The sequence below is a fragment of the Mauremys mutica genome, chromosome 13 (assembly GCF_020497125.1).
Source record: "Mauremys mutica isolate MM-2020 ecotype Southern chromosome 13, ASM2049712v1, whole genome shotgun sequence".
NCBI lineage: Eukaryota > Metazoa > Chordata > Testudines > Geoemydidae > Mauremys > Mauremys mutica.
The window spans coordinates 47,732,877-47,749,566 of NC_059084.1; the positions used below are offsets into that span (position 1 = coordinate 47,732,877).

The 16,690-nt window shown below is 52.7% G+C and overlaps 3 gene segments (V, D, J or C); all 3 read right to left on the reverse strand.

Moving 5' to 3' along the window:
• On the reverse strand, positions 1 to 3,438 carry LOC123347497. The segment is given in 3 exon segments: positions 1 to 71; positions 3,003 to 3,299; positions 3,393 to 3,438. Coding segments are annotated over 3 exon segments (414 nt in total).
• Positions 3,439 to 9,367: 5,929 nt separating this feature from the next.
• On the reverse strand, positions 9,368 to 9,770 carry LOC123347498. The segment is given in 2 exon segments: positions 9,368 to 9,651; positions 9,734 to 9,770. Coding segments are annotated over 2 exon segments (321 nt in total).
• Positions 9,771 to 10,345: 575 nt separating this feature from the next.
• On the reverse strand, positions 10,346 to 10,919 carry LOC123347499. The segment is given in 2 exon segments: positions 10,346 to 10,686; positions 10,874 to 10,919. Coding segments are annotated over 2 exon segments (387 nt in total).
• Between the last annotated feature and the right edge of the window lie 5,771 nt (positions 10,920 to 16,690).

Below are 16,690 nucleotides of genomic sequence, written 5' to 3' on the forward strand. Positions count from 1 at the left end.
TCATCCCCAAGGGGATCCACTACCAGAACGATTCAACCGCACACTACTGAACATGCTGGGAACTCTGGAGCCTCAGCAGAAAAAATACTGGAGCCAGCACGTAGAGCATTTGGTTCATGCATATAACTGCACTCGACACGATGCAACTGGGTTCACACCATACATGTTAATGTTCGGTCGAGAGGCCCGGTTGCCGATCGATCTCTGTTTTGAAGTGTCTTCAGATGGGGCACTCCCAAAAACATACTTGGGGTATGTGACGCGCTTAAGAGATCAACTGAAGGAGGCATATCGAATAGCGACGCAAGCAGCTGGTCACCAAAATCAAAAGAATAAAACCCGATATGATCAGCGAGTGAGGCAACAGGAGATTCGGGTTGGTGACCGAGTTTTGGCCCGAAATCTCGGACTACAGGAAAAACACAAAATTGCAGATCGTTGGAAGTCACACCCGTACATTATAGAGAAGAAACTTGGGAATCTACCAGTGTATCGCATACGTCCTGAGGGCAGTCGCGGCCCCACCAAAACTCTCCACCGGAATCATCTGTTACCTATAGGACAAGTATTGTTTCCCCGTGAGGATATTTCCACAGATTCTGAGACTCCCGGACCTGCAAGTCGGACACGGTCCCAACGACGGAAATCTACCCGTCCTCTGCAAACACCCAGCTCCTCGGAGAGTGAGAATGAAATAGGGTTTGGTGAACATCCAGTTGGAAATGACCTGACCCTAATGGATCCTTTTGTTGTCACGCAAAGAGATGGTGAAGGGAAAAACCCCACACTAAGCATTCCCAAGGCCTCACTGTCCCAAGCTGTGGAGACCCCCCAAGAACATAATGAGGAAGGCTTAGTGCAGGCAGAGAACCCTGTACCCCAAACAGCCACTTTAAACCCAGATGCACTTGAATTCGTGCCTCAAGGACCCATCATCTTGCCTCCATGTCCAGTGGTGTCACCTCAGCCAACATCTGACAGCCAGCCTAGACGTTCCTCTAGGGAAGGGAAGCCCAGGTGTGTGCTGACGTATGATCGTTTAGGGGAACCCAGTGACCTACAGATTCCTGGGGTGCCACGGGGGGCAAGCTGCCTCATGGGAAACCTGTTCCACCCCTCGGGGTCCTGTGGGATGGATGATGGGAATGCTTCTGACGAATGGGGGCCCTGGGTCTCCTGCTGGGGATCCATGGCTTAAAGTTGCCTACCTTGACGGGGACATCAAGGATTATTTCTTTTGGGGGGGGAGAGTGTAACCCCTTTGGGGTCTAGAGAGCATAGCCCCTTTAAATCTTTTTCCCAAGGGGGAGGGGGAGAGTAAGAAAAAGGAGGGAAACTCCAGGGGGCAGGGCTGGAGCTGGAGGGAGAGAAAGGAGAAGCAGCATGGCTGGCCCTGGAGAAGGAAGCAAAGAGAGCCTGCTGGAGGCCTGAGGAGGACAAGCCCGATCGGGGACAGCCCAGGACAGGAGCCAGGAGGAGCCCTGTGCCAGGGGGAATCGCCCGAGAAGGACAGGCCGGAGCTGGACCCAGTATCACGGCTGCCCGGAGCTGCCTGGGGCTGTAAGTACTGGGGTTTGTGACTCTGCACTGGAAATAAGGAGGGAGGCTGTTAAATAGTTAAGTGGGGAGGTGGTCGCTCTGTGTGGCTTTGCAGAGAGCGGCAGAAGAGGCACCGGAGGGGTTTGCTGGGGAGAGTTCACTGGCGCCGAAGACGACCAGGAGCACCCAAGACTCACCACCGGACTGGAACTTTGCTCAGGCCTCTTGAACTCTGTGTGCAGACGCGTTGCTCAGTGTCTGTCCTGTCAGACTGTGCTACCACTGGGTCCGTGGGGCCTTGGTTTGAATGCCCCCCTGTTTTACTGCTCCCCCTATATTTCCCCTTGTTGTTTTTCTCCTCCTAGCCCTATGTAAATAAATATCTCCCTTTGTTATATCCATTGTACTTTTCCTGTGGGTGTGTGTGTTCACTCTGGGGGGTTTGGAACAGGTGCCCCTGGGGTGGAAGGGATTTCTCCTGCTGCGTTCCTGCACGCGCTGTCTCTTGGCCAGAGCTGCCTGCAGAGCAGACTCCATCTTGGCCACGAGGGCGCTATAGTTACATAGGGGGAGGTACTTACAGGCGAGGGGAGTGCACGGAGCCCTCTTCCTCCCCTCCCCCAGCTCAGGGGCCGCAGGGACATGGTGCTCGCTGCTTCTGGGAGTGGCATGGGACCAGGGCAGGCAGGCAGGGAGCCTGCCTTAGCCCCAGTGGGAGCTGCTGCCACCCTGGAGCTGCTCCAGGTAAACAGCGCTGGGCAGGAGCCTGCCCCTCAAACCTCCCCTGCCCCGAGCCGAGCCCCCTGATGCACCCACACCCCTCCTGCCCCCAACCTGCCTTGAGCCCCCCCCCCACTTCCCTCCCCCTGCTCTGAGCGCCCTCACTCACTCCGCACCCCCTCCTCCACCCCTCGGTTAGATTGTGGGAGACAAGAACATTTGGCAGCAGGACCAGAATCTGAAACTAGAAACTCTCTGAGTACAAGGGGAAGCAGGTTCAGCCTTTTTGTAGCCATGGGAGACCTGACAGTGACAATTGGTTGGTAGCTAATGCAGGGTGGGAATGTCACACGAGCCTTTGGGGAGTCCTGGGCCAAATCTCACTCATTGGGAGCTGCGTTCTGTGACCCTAGTGCCCCCCTGGCCCCACCGCCACCAACAACGGGCCTCTGCTTCTCCCTCAGCGGCCGCCTCTCCCGGACTGGGGTTCACAGACGAAGCGGGGGATCTCTGCACCCAGCGGGGCTGTGGGCAGGAAGGGGAGACACGATGTCCGGGAACGGAAGGGTTAAAACTGCCGGGAGGTTTGTGTTACATTCACCCGGGTGCCGGGTCTCCTGTCCCAGCCCGGAGCGGTGTGTGTGTCACTGCTGCCCCCGCGCGGCTGCCGGGAGAAGCGCGATTCCGCATCCTGGGTTTTTGTATGATCACAAACCGGTTTCGTGTCACTGTGTCCCCCGCACAGTAATAGCGGGCGGTGTCCTCCGGCTTCAGGCCGGTCATTTGCAGATACAGCTCACTCTTGGGATTATCCCTGGAGATGGTGAACCGGCCTTTCACTGAATCAAGGTAGTATATAGTACCCCCACTGCTGCTAATATAAGCGACCCATTCCAGCCCCTTCCCGGGAGCCTGTCGGAGCCAGCTCATCTCGTAGCTGCTGAAGGTGAACCCGGAGGCTTTGCAGGAGAGGCGGAGAGAGTCTCCGGGCTTTTTCACATCCCCTCCGGACTCCACCAGCTGCACCTGGGACCGGACACCTGGGAATAAAGACAGGCCATTAATATCGGTATAAAAACAGCGGTAACACAATATTCTTCTCACTCTGCCAGTTATTCAGAGAAGGAAAATACCTTCCAAAGCGGCTACAGCGAAAATGAACAGGAGCAAAAATCCCATTTTCCCGGGTGCTGGAGGGGAAAGTTCTCAGGGACTGGCTGGTCACTGCACAGACCCAGGGGCTGCGGATTGTGTCTCCGGGTGCAGCCTGGGCAGAGAGAGGCACAGATTTAAACAGGAAACTGTTTCCCTCATTTGCATATCCCCGCTTTATAAGAGACACACACTCCTGCTGCCCGTGATCTGAGTGACTCGCCCCAGGGCTGCGGGTGCAGGAGTCAGACTGTCCCGTGCTGTGTGTCTGTGCAGCGCCGGGCACAGGGTGCTGGGATCCTCCTGACACTTTCGGACCCCTGGGAGGAGTGAAAAGCTCCCTGCAGTGACTGTATTTCCCCACCCGGGAACTGAGGGCCTGGTTATTGTGAGGTGACATTGGGGCTGGGGGTGACTCAGCTCTGGAGCCCTGTTCCAGGGGCACAAGGGCCATGCACTGTCCAGTCAGGGGGGGTCAATGTCTGGGGAGGGGTCGTGTCCCAGGGATCCATTGGCTGGGCCACCCGCTGGAGAGGGAAGATTCCCCATGGCGCGGGGGGGATTGGGGACGGAAGCCCCTTTCTCTTCCCGGCAGTGACCGGCTCCATTGAAATGATCCGTGACACTAGGAACGTGATCGGAGCAAGCCTGGCTCGTGCTTTGGGCCGGGTCTGGGGCCCGCCTGTGGGTGCAGGTGGGAGAAGCTGGGGGGGGGGGAGTCTGAGGACAGAGTTAAGTTTGCAGTGGAGCCTCCCTGGGATTAGTGGACCAAGCGCGGCCTGACCAGGGACCAGGGTTTCTTGCAATTGGTTCTGGCCACTAATAGAGACAGGAAAATGGCCTAGTTCAGTGGCTGTCCTGTCAGCCGTTCCAGACTGTACTGAATCAGGAGTCTGATTTGTCTCGCATACTCCAAGTTTCACCTCACATAAAAACTGTATCAGACATCAAAATACAAAAGTGTCACAGCACCTTATCGAGAAATTGCTGAGTCTCATTTTTATCATATAATTAGAAAATAAATTGATTGGAATATAAATATTGTACTAAATTTCAGCCTATAGAGCAGTATAAACAAGTCATTGTCCGTATGAACTTTGAGTTTGTACTGAATTGGCTAGTGCTCTTTATGTAGCCTGTTGTAAAACTAGACAAATGTCTGGATGAGCTGATGCATCCCCAGGAAGACCTCCGCTTACCCCGTCTGAGAACCACTGCCCTGTCGCACTCCTTACAATAGATGCAGACTCCTCTCCTCGGAGATGTAAATTATTAACACAATGGCTCAGACGCTTCTTATCCTGTTGTATATGGGAGAAACAAACAGCTCCCTTGAATAACCAGAATTTTTTACCCGGGGATTTGGGCCCCCTATGAAATCTATTCTAGTGAACTAAGAGATGGTGGGGGATTCCGCTCGGAAGCCCCCACTCCCCGTGCACTGTGGGGCGGTGGCTCTGTGGGGTCAGTGACGGGGTCAGGTCCGAGGTTTTTGACTGGATTGGGGGACACCCGCTGGAGGGTGAAGATTCCCCGCGGCACTGGGGCAAAATGGCCCCTTCCCTTTCCCAGCAGTCGCCTGCTCCACTGACATGCGCAGTGACCGGGGGCCAGGCCCCCAGCAGGAGGAGCGCCTAGTGCACGGAGCAGGGCGGTGCTGCAGATGGTCGCTGGAGATGGGAGAAGTGCTCGGAGGAAAGTCTCAGGCCAGAGTTCAGAGCTGGATCCGCAGCACCAGGGCGGTGAATGTGCTGAGGGCAGAATGTCTCCGGGGTGAGCACCGAGTGTCACTGACAGCGGAGAATGTCGGGGGGGGGGGGTTAGAAAAGCCTGGGGGGAGTCTTCACCCGTGACTCCTCATTGCCTGGCTTCTCGGGGTTCGGGTTGATGGTGGGAATTTGCAGCTTAGAGGCCGGCCGGTGCAGTGCCTGGGTATGATGGTGATAACAGCGATGGGCCAGTTCAGGAGTGGGTCTCGGGTGCGTTGAGCTGAAGTGCAATTCCTAAACCAGATCCTGGAGTTTGTCTGTGGGGAGGGGCTGTGGGGTATTTTGCGGGGGAGAAACCAAGATTCCTGGGCTTTGCATATTGCTGTCAGGAGGGGCTGTAGCACATTCATATCTGGGATCCAACCCCCGGGGAGGGAGAGATGTCCAGAGGTCACCGCTCTTCGAATGAAGAGGGAGCCTGGATTAGCGGTAGAAGGGAGGGGACCAGGCCAGGATGAGCGGGTCTCTATGGGGCGATGACAGTAACTGTGGTGTCGGGTATAGAAGGCAGAGGGTGCACCCAGCCTTTTCGGTCTCTGTGGCGTGAGGGAGGCTGTGGGTAGCCGTGGTGGGTAGGTGCAGAGAGGGGGAAAATGGGCAGTAACGTAGGGTCTGTATGAGGTGAGCGTGGCCGTGGGGGGTAGTGGGGGGAGGTGTAAAGGGGAGGGGAGAGTTCTAGTGTGAGGGGGTGTGTCAGTATCATACTCTCCTCATGACACTTTTAACTGACTGGAAATGAAAAATATGAATCCGAGCAGAGAGAGGTTGAACTGGGGAACAGGAGGAGGCAGGACCGCAGGTCAGTATTGGAGGTAAGCATTCGTAGTGCTTTTCTCTGAGGTATTTCTATTTGGATTCGTATTTCCATTTACATTGTTATTCACATTCCAGTTCACCCTCCCATTCATATTGCCAGTCCCATCCGTAGGAGTTCATAGTCATATAACTGTTCCCATTTCCCCCTGTAGTCCCATTTATACTCCACTTCATATCCCCATTCAGATTCAGGTTCAGATTAATACCCCCTGGACACTTCCGTTTCGATTCCCCTTCCCATTCACATTTATGTTGGATCCATACCCACTTTGGCCTTCCTCTTCCCACCACGGAGCATGAAACTCACGGACGTGTTTCCTTTGGATTGTGGTGGGAATGTGGATCTGGGCATCAGACCCTCAAATGCTTCGGTGCCACTCAGTAGGTGCATAGACGCTTGTGCTGCCCCCTCTACAAAAGGGTGGATTTTTATCCAGAGGATGATCAATGGGCTAAGGGGGGAGATCACTCAGCGATCACTGACCCCGCCCTGCCTGTCAAACAACCCTCACTCAGGGCCCCGCACGCCCACCAACGGGCCTCTGCTTCTCCCTCAGCAGCCGCCTCTCCCGGATTGGGGTTCACAGATGGAGCGGGGGATCTCTGCACCCAGCGGGGCTGTGGGCAGGAAGGGGAGACACATTGCCCGGGAACGGAAGGGTTAAAACTGCCGGGAGGTTTGTGTTACATTCACCCGGGTGCCGGGTCTCCTGTCCCAGCCCGGAGCGGTGTGTGTGTCACTGCTGCCCCCGCGCGGCTGCCGGGAGAAGCGCGATTCCGCAGCCTGGGTTTTTGTATGATCACAAACCGGTTTCGTGTCACTGTGTGTCTCCCGCACAGTAATAGCGGGCGGTGTCCTCGGGCTTCAGGCCGGTCAGTTGCAGATACACCTCACTCTTGGGATTATCCCTGGAGATGGTGAACCGGCCTTTCACTGAATCAAGGTAGTATGTACCCCCACCCGTGTTTATATAAGCGACCCATTCCAGTCCCTTCCCGGGAGCCTGCCGGACCCAGTTCATGTAGGCGCTGCTGAAGGTGAAGCCGGAGGCTTTGCAGGAGAGGCGGAGAGAGTCTCCGGGCTTTTTCACATCCCCTCCGGACTCCACCAGCGCCTGGGACCGGACACCTGGGAATAAAGATAGGTTATAAATATTGGTATATAAACAGCGATAATGGCATCTATTGTTCTAGCTCTGCCCGTTATTCAGAGGAGGAAAATACCTTCCAAAGCTGCTAGAGCGAAAATTACAAGAATCAAAAATCCCATTTTCCCGGGTGCTGGAGGGGAAAGTTCTCAGGGACTGGCTGGTCACTGCACAGACCCAGGGGCTGCGGATTGTGTCTCCGGGTGCAGCCTGGGCAGAGGGAGGCAGATATTTAAACAGGAAACTGTCTCCCTCATTTGCATGCCCCCGCTTTATAAGAGACACACACTCCTGCTGTCAGTGCTCTGAGTGACCCGCCCTAGGGCTCCGGGTGCGGGAGTCAGACTGTCCCGTCCTGTGTGTCTGTGCAGCGCCGGGCACAGGGTGCTGGGATCCTCCTGACACTTTCGGACCCCTGGGAGGAATGAACAGCTCCCTGCAGTGACTGTATTTCCTCACCTAGGAACTGAGGGCCTGGCTATTGTGAGGTGATACTGGGGCTGGGGTCGGGGGCCAGTCAGCTCTGGAGCCCCGTTCCAGGCGCACAAGGACCATGTAACATCCGGTCAGGGGAGTCGATGTCTGGGGAGGGGTCGTGTCCCAGGGATCCATTGGGCTGGGCCACCCGCTGGAGAGGGAAGATTCCCCATGGCGCGGGGGGGATTGGGGACGGAAGCCCCTTTCCCTTCCCGGCAGTGACCGGCTCCATTGAAATGATCCGTGACACTAGGGACGTGATCGGAGCAAGCCTGGCTCGTGCTTTGGGCCGGGTCTGGGGCCCGCCTGTGGGTGCAGGTGGGAGAAGCTGCGGGGTGTGGGGGAGTCTGAGGGCAGAGTTAAGGTTTTGCAGTGGAGCCTCCCTGACATTAGTGGGCCGAGAGCAGCGTCTCTGGGAGCTTTTCTTTAGGGGGGAGTCGAGAAAGGATTCAAACAGTGAAGGAAGATTATTCTGCGCGGCTGATATTTATATTCGTAGAAGCAGCAAAGAGTCCTGCTGTGGCACCTTATAGACTAACAGAAGTTTTGGAGCATGAGCTTTCGTGGGTGAATACCCATGCGTCTGACGAAGTGAATATTCACCCACGAAAGCTCATGCTCCAAAACGTCTGTTAGTCTATACGGTGCCACAGGACTCTTTGCTGCTTTTACAGATCCAGACTAACACGGCTACCCCTCTGATATTTATATTCGTGTTTCTATTCCTGTTCCCAGTCCCACTCCACTTCCCATTTACACTCAGATTGTAAACGTGGTGGGACTGGGAGAGGTTTTATGGTCTGTGTTTGTACCGTGCCTAGGACTATGGGAGCCTAGACTGTAATTAAGAACAGAAGAAGGGACAGACTGGGTCAGACCAAAGGTCCATCTGGCCCAGTGTCCTGTCTTCCGACAATGGCCGGTGCCAGGTGCCCCAGAGGGAATGAACAGAGCAGGGAATCACTGAGTGACCCACCCCTTGTGGCCCATTCCCAGCTTCTGGAGACCCTAGGCGCCAGGACCACAACTAGCACCAAATCTATCACCGCTGAGCATCATCACCAAGATCATTTACTTAGTTAATTATTAATAAGCAATTAATTGTAGACAGAAGCTTTCTCCTGATTGTGTATAAAGAAGTTGTGTGACATGAACGCTACGTGTTTCTAAACCATCCGCAGGATGTAATATTGAGGGATAACAACAAAAAACACCACCGCAAATATTCCCATTCCCACTGACTTTCAGACAAGTAGCAGCATTCACGCTGACACACAGATCTCCATTCCCATGACCACTCGTGTTCCCTTTCATATCCCCACCCTCATTCACATACACTGGAGGGGGGAGTTCTCAGGGAATGTCCCATAGACAGTTACACTGAACGATGCTCAGATGAAGAGGGTGGGTGGCTCCATAATGCGCCATGGTACTAGGCTCTCAGACTGGCTGGAGACCAGTTCACTGATGAGGCTAATCGGAGGGAGACAATGTACAGGGCAGGGAGTGAAATAAATCTATAAACAGACACGACCCAACTCTCTGGCATTGACCAACAGGGATCTGGGGAACAGCCTCGTTCCCTTTTATAGCTGCCAGGGTTTGTGTTTTCACCTCTCCTGCTTTCTATCCGCACACGGGAACTGAGAGGTGAACATGGGACTATTTTAGGCTTCTGCTGCAGCTGCCAGGAAGGTTTTTGTCTGAGCCCAGACTGGCTTCCCCTCACTGTGTGTGTCAGTGTCTCTACACAGCGGTGTCCTTGGCTTTCAGGCTGTTCATGTGCAAGCGGAAAGTGGTGCTGTCCTTGGAGGCTGCAGATCTCCCCTGGATGGAGGAGGCGTAACTGTGGATGGAGGGATCATAGTACCTGGCCCGCCACCCCAGCCCCTTCCCGGGCTCCCGTCTGACCCAGCCCATCCAGGCGCCGCTCAGAGCGAACCCGCTGGTGGCACGTTGCAGCGTATGGGACTCTCCGGCCTGCTTCAGCGCTGGCCCCGACTGGGTCAGAACCACCTGGGAGCGGGCCCCTGGGGGAGAAGGGAGAAAACAAGGCAGCGGTACATTGGAGCAGGGAATTTTAATCAAAGGGGGAAAATGAGTTGCATTAACCGCTGAATTTGCATCTCCTCCTCTTTATAAGACACATCTTGGACCTCAGCGCTCAGCAAACTCAGCCTCCCGGAGGTGGGTGCCGTGGGAAAGTATTACCTGAGTGAAGGAGAAGAGTAGAACTTCACTCAAAGAATCATTTCTGCAGGGTTCTCTACAATTTTTAGAGACAAAATTCCTTTTTGATTGTTCATCTTAAGAACATAAAAACCGCCACACTGGGTCACACCAAAGGTCCATCTAGCCCAGTATCCTGTTTTCTGAGAGTGGCCAATGCCAGGTGCCCCAGAGGGAATGAACACAACAGGGAATCATCCAGTGATCCATCCACTGTCACCCATTCCCAGCTTCTAGCAAATAGACTCTTTAAATAATGTCTCTGGCATTTCTTCCTCTTCGTTCATGTGCACAAGGCGGGTTGAAGGGCAGAAAGCTAATGATCAATAGCTACTGAGGCGGATTCAATTTCTCCATTGCTACCCACTAAGTAAAGTCCTCGCTATTCTCTCAACATAGCGAGCCTTTAACTGCCAATCTGCTCTGCCGTGTCAGTGCCTGCTGCTCTCTGCTGGCCCTGAGAGCTGTTTGCGTCCGAGGAGGAGGTTTTTGTATTCACTGCAGTTGATTTCTGATCGCTGTGTCTCTCGCACAGTAATACCAGGCGGTGTCTTCCGCTTTCAGGCTGGTCATTTGCAGATACACCAGGCTGTTGGAGTCGTCTCTGGAGATGGTGAATCGCCCTTTAACCGCATCACTGTAAAACGTGCTGTGGCTATTAGCAGGGTTGTATATCCGTGAGACCCACTCCAGGTCCTTCCCGGGCGCCTGGCGGACCCAGCTCATATGGTAGCTGGTGAAGGTGAACCCGGAGGCTTTGCAGGAGAGGCGGAGAGATCCCCCGGGCTTCTGAATTCCACCTCCGGACTCCACCAGAAGAACCTGGGACCGGACATCTGGGGGGGGGGGAGGAAGAAGGGAAAAAGCCATTAAGAATCGTGTTAACACACGACCTGAGCCGAAGCTCACAGAAGCCGCGGGGAAGCGGCTCGTTCATTTCACTGCGCTTTGGGCTGGGGCAGGAATGTACAAACTGCCCCGGAGTCTCCCACCGATGCTGGGGGCGGGGCAGGCGGGAAGTACCTGGAAGGGCCGCTAGAGCCAAGAGAAGATTCAGCCACAATCTCATGCTGCTGAGGCTGGGGGGGTTTCCGATGGGAACTGCAAGACCTTGGCCTGCTCCCCGTTCACACTCCGCCCTCCAGGAGAACACTGGATTTATGCAGGGCCCCGAGACACTGAATTTGCATCTCCCCTCTTTAAAAATCACACCCCAGACCGCAGCCCTCGTTAAACTCGGGCCTCCCGGAGACAGGTTCGGCGGAAGAAGATATTCGGCGGGAGAAGGAAGGTTGGAGTCTCTCTGACAGGCTCATTGCTGCAGTGACCTCTAGGGATGCTCGCTGCCTCTGACAGGCAAACTGCACCATCGATTGTTCACCTGCCGCTGAGCTCTGTCTGTTCTTCGTCTGTGAGTCCTTGACACTGTGTGTCCCAGTGCAGAGAGCGCTAGGCCGGGCCATGGGACACTGGCTGTTTATTCCTTGGTCTGCTGGGTTGCCTTGGATAAGTCACTTCTCTGTGTAAAATTGGTATAGAGACCCTGACCCTCCTTTGTGAAGTGCGCTGAGATCTCCTGCTGGAAATCGCTATATAAATGCTAGGGGTTGGTGCTATTACTAATGTCTGGAAACATCTTTTTCTTCTTCTATAAGGAGGCAGGCATTGGAAAGCAGGGGTGCTGGAACAATATCTATAGTGCGGATGCTGAGAGACACTGAACCAAACTGGAAACCCTGTATATGGTGGAAACCACTTCAAGCCAGGGTTGGAGCAGCACCCCTAGTTCCACCACCTATGTTTGAAACTCTTCCTTGCAATGCTGGACGACCAGACAGGATTATTATTAGATTAGCACCTTAAAATGAATGGGAGTTGGGTGTGGGTACCCCCTAGCCTGCTTTGAATGTTGTAGCCCAGAAGTCCTAAAGACCTAAACTCTGCTAAGTCATATAGTGAAAATGGACAGTCGGTACCTGAAAGAATCTCCATCCTAGGATTATAACCCTGCAGGTATTTGTATGCGTGTGTAACTGTAAGTGACAGAGAACTCCCGATGCTTTGAGTGGGGTTAATTGTAAAAAAATCTGTTGCACAGAAGTTATTTCACTCTTCTCCTTCTTAGTATTAGTGTCAATATTATTTTCAACACCCACTGTATATAGGGAATAATACAGATAAAAATGTCAATAAGGTAAATGAAAGTCTCCATGGGAGCGCTGGATAAAATAATAAAAAATAACAGTAATACTTAGACCTTAGAAGCTTAGCCCTGTCCTTGTGTTGATGCATTCTGATACCAGGGGGAGTTTTTAAAGGATCTTAGCTTAAGCAATGTAACTTCTCAAATCCCGTGGGGGTTGGAAACCTCACAACGTTGGGTTCCTTTGAAAATCGGGAGCAAACTCTCTAATGGGTAGAGGACCTGTTGTTTCTCAGGGGAGATCCAGTGCGCTCAGAGGCACAGCTCAGCAACATTTCAGTGTGAGCAATCTCTTACAAACATTATTATGTAAAATCCCACAGCAGTCTGGGGTTGGCCTGTTCCAAACAGTTTAAGGAGATAGTAGGTCAGGGGATGATTTTCAAGGATGCAAGTTAATTCGTGATTTCGTCTAGACCCTAGAATAATTTCTTAAGCCTTGATTCAGGAAAGCACTTAGCATTTGCATAACCGCATCTCTGTGCAGGACACCACTTCCAGTTCAGCACAATTCGTAGTGCCATGGATTTAACTTCACACTTAATTCTCGGTAATGCCAGAGGCTATTCAAGATCTGAAAGAATGTTTGTCTCAAATCCCTAAATATTTACATGCTGATATGAACACAAACACGCTCTTTAATACTAATGCCTTAAATGATTTAATAAATCGGCATTTAATTGTAGTTCACTGCTGCCCTCTGCAGCATGTTGGTAAAGTTGTACCATTTCAGCTCGGTTTTTGTTCTGTGTTTAATAGCTTTAATCTGCTCACTGTGTGCCTAGCACAGTGATACCGGGCGGTGTCCTCGGGTTTCAGGCCGGTCATTTGCAGATACAGCAGGTTGTTGGGGTTGTCCATGGAGATGGTGAAGCGTCCCTTGAAGGGCTGGGCGTAGTAGATGGTAGTTGAAGTTGGGTGTATTTCCCCCGATCCACTCCATTCCCTTCCCAGGGGCCTGGCGGACCCAGCTCATCCAGTAGATGCTGAGGGTGAACCCGGTGGGTTTGCAGGAAAGGCGGACAGAGTCTCCGGGCTTTTTCACATAAACTTGGGGGTCCAGGGGCTGGATCTGCGAACTGGCGACTGGGAATAGAAAGATATTATAAATCATATCAATAGTAATAACGATAATAGACTGGTCCCTTGCCCCGCCAGTGCTTCCCAGGGGAGAAGATCCCTTCCAGAGCTGCTACAATGAACAGTACATGGTGCTGAAGTCTCATTTTCCCTGGAGTTGGAGGGAAAGGCTCTGAGGGGATTAGCTGATAACTGCACAGACCCAGGGGCTGCGGATTGTCTCTCTGGGTGCAGCCTGGGCAGAGAGAGAGAGAGATTTAAACAGGAAGTGTCACTCCTATTTGCATATCCCGCTCCTTATAAGACACACAAACTCCTTCCCTGAATGATCAAATTTCTTATCCTCCGATTCCGAGGGGTGGGCGAAGAATTTGTGTAACTTTCGGACCCAAACCTTCCTGAACTGAGAAGGGACGTGGCTTTGACTGCCATTGACATCGGATCAGCTCCTACATGGAGAGCAAATATTTAATCCTGGGCTCTTTAATCTGACAGACAAAAGGTATAACAGGAATCAAAGGCTGGAGGTTGAAGCTTGACACATTCAGATTGGAAATAGGGTGCAAATATCTAAGTGAGAATAATTGGCCATTGGACCAACTCACCAATGATCCTGGTGTGTTCACCATCGCTGACCATTTTTTATCCAAGACTGCACGTTTTTTCCCTGGGAGATCTGCCTGACGGATTATTTTCAGGGAAGTTCTCTGGCCTGTGGAGGTTCGATTAGATGTTCAAATGGTCCATTCTGGCCTTGGAATCCATGAATCAATGAGCAACCAGTCACCTGGATAATGGTGCTGACCTCCCTGCAAAGCGCTTTGAGATCTAAGAGGAAGTGGTGACAGTGACAGGGCCACGTGGGGGGGGGGAGTAGTGGGGCAATTTTCCGCAGGCCCCGCAGCGGCCCCCAGGAGAATGTCGGAGGATCCTCCCCCCCTCCACCCATTCGCCGGCGCCTCAGCGCCCCAGGAGCGGCCCTGGACAGAGCTAAAGCAGCGAGGCTTGGGTGGGGCCTGAGGTCCTCCGGCTCAGAGCCACGTGGTAAGGGGCTGGGCCTGTGAGCTGCGGCCGAAGCTCAGGTCCCGCTGGAGCCACGCCCTGCAGCGCTGTCCAGGGTAGCTCCTGGACGCTGCCCGCTAAGGCTCCAGAAGAGCGGGGAGGTCAATGGCATGATAAGGGGGCCGGAGCTGGGGGGGGGTGGATAAGGGGTAGGGAGTCACGGGGACAGTCAAGGGACAGGAAGGGGGCAGAGGTTCAGGGGGGCGATCAGGGGATGGGGAATGGGGGTTGGATTGTGGGCATTCAGAAGGTCTGTCAGGACTCAGCAGGGACGGGGGGTGGGGTGGGGTCGGGGCAGTCAGGGGACAGGGAGCAGGGAGGGTACATGGGGAGTGGGGTCCTGGGTGGGGGGTTGGGGAGGGTCTTGGGGGGGCCATCAGGGGACAAGGAGCAGGATGGGTCAGGGATTCTGAGGAGGGCAGTCAGGGGGCAGGAAGTGGGTGGGGGTCGGATAGGGGGCAGGGCCAGGCTGTTTGGGGAGGCACAGCCTTCCCTACCCTAAAGCTCATTCAGCAGTTTGAGGCTTGCAGACAGCTATTTAACACAAAGAGCCAAGCTGTTAGCTTTTCTCTTAGGGGTACCATCCCTTTCACTTCTCGAATGCCAAATTATAGTCTACATTTAATTTCAGTGCCATAGGGAGATTCATGTCAGGGGAGGGTAGCTTAATTGAAAATTAGCCACTTTAGCTTAACAGTGATAGAGCCAAGAGAGCCATGGAGGAGGGATCACATGAGAAGAGCAATATCCTACACCACCTACCTCCTTCCCAACCCTACCAAGGGAGACCCCCCCTCCCCTGCATTCCCCGAGGCTCCAGGGGGGTTAATTCAGCGGTTCTCAAACTTTTGTACTGGTGACCCCTTTCGCATAGCAAACCTCTGAGTGTGACCCTCCCCCCTTTATAAATTAAAATACTTTTAAATATATTTAACATTATTATAAATGCTGGAAGCAAAGTGGGGTTTGAGGTGGAGGCTGACAGCTCGGGATCTCCAGTAATAACCTCGTGACCCCCTGAGGGGTCCCAACCCCCAGTTTGAGAACCCCTGGGTTAATTTAATTTTAGCACCCTATGTCCATTCACATGCATGTGCTATTTTGAGCATTTCAGTTTTCACAACATAGGCTCATCCCTGATTCTGGAACAAACTCAAATGCTCAATTTGTGGAGTATGTACATAGGCTATACTAAAGACAAACCCACAGTAACCATCTCCAGTTTGTGAGGGACCCCATGGAGCCAGTCTCTAGGAAACAGATAAATGCATGGAGGTTAAGTCCATTAATGGCTATTAGCTAAGATGGGAAAGGAATGGTGTCCCTAGCCTCTGTTTGTCAGAGGGTGGAGATGGATGGCAGGAGAGAGATCACTTGATCATTGCCTGTTAGGTTAACTCCCTCTGGGGCACTTGGCATTGACCACTGTATGTAGACAGGATACTGAGCTGGATGGACCTTTGGTCTGACCCAGTATGGCCATTCTTATGTTTTAAGCTAAATGAACCCAAAGTTATGGAGACAGATATGAGTCAAGGAATCCAGCAGAGTTTCAGAAACCTGGGAAAATCTCTGACTGGATGGGCTCAGGCATGTGGTCACAAGCTGAGGCGGTTCAAAAGTTTTGGATTTTTTTAAGCAGATTTTCTTTAAACAATCAAACACAGCAAGTAGCAAATATTTGGCCACACACCCAAATCATGTTCAGGTTTTGGCAGACTAATTTCAGCTTTTCAATTAAAAATCCCACAACACATTTTGAAGGAAAGCAGACATTTTCCATGATTTTTTTCTGCTTTTTAAAAACCTTGAGTTTTCAATCCAAAAAAAGTTTTGACGGAAAATATTTGTCCAACCCTTTTAATGAGCTTTGGTGCCTTTTAGCACTAGCTGATGCTGAGAACCAGTGATACCTTTTAAAATGTTTATTTTTCCCGGGGGGGGGGCAAGTGGGGCAATTTGCCCGAGGCCCCACAGGGGCCCCCATGAGTATATACTAGTCTATAGTATTGCAACTTTTTTTATGGAAGGAGCCCCTGAAATTGCTTTTCCCCAGGCCCCCTGAATCCTCTAGGCAGCCCTGGCATCAATTACTGGATCCATTTATCGTGTCCAGATGAGATGCGATAAATTGATCCCTGATACATCGAACACTACCCGCCGATCTGGCGGGTTGTATAGACGTACCTTTAGTCTCTTTGACTGTGTGAAGCCACTTTAGCTCAGCATGGTCAGTCTGCAGGTGGAATCTGTGTCCCCAGATGTATGGGCGTAACTTCTCCAGAGAGTACACAGTATGAGTTTCACTGGTATCCCACTATAGTAAGGCAGAGTGGCCTCCCTCCAAATTGAAGAGTGAGGGACTGATACACTCCCCCTGGTGAGTGGAGCTAAATCTGCCCCACCCATCTCACCAGAAGTCCGGGGGCAGAACAGAAAGTATGAAAGGAGAGCTCAGAAGCTCAATTAGGGCTGGACCATAGGGGACAGACCAG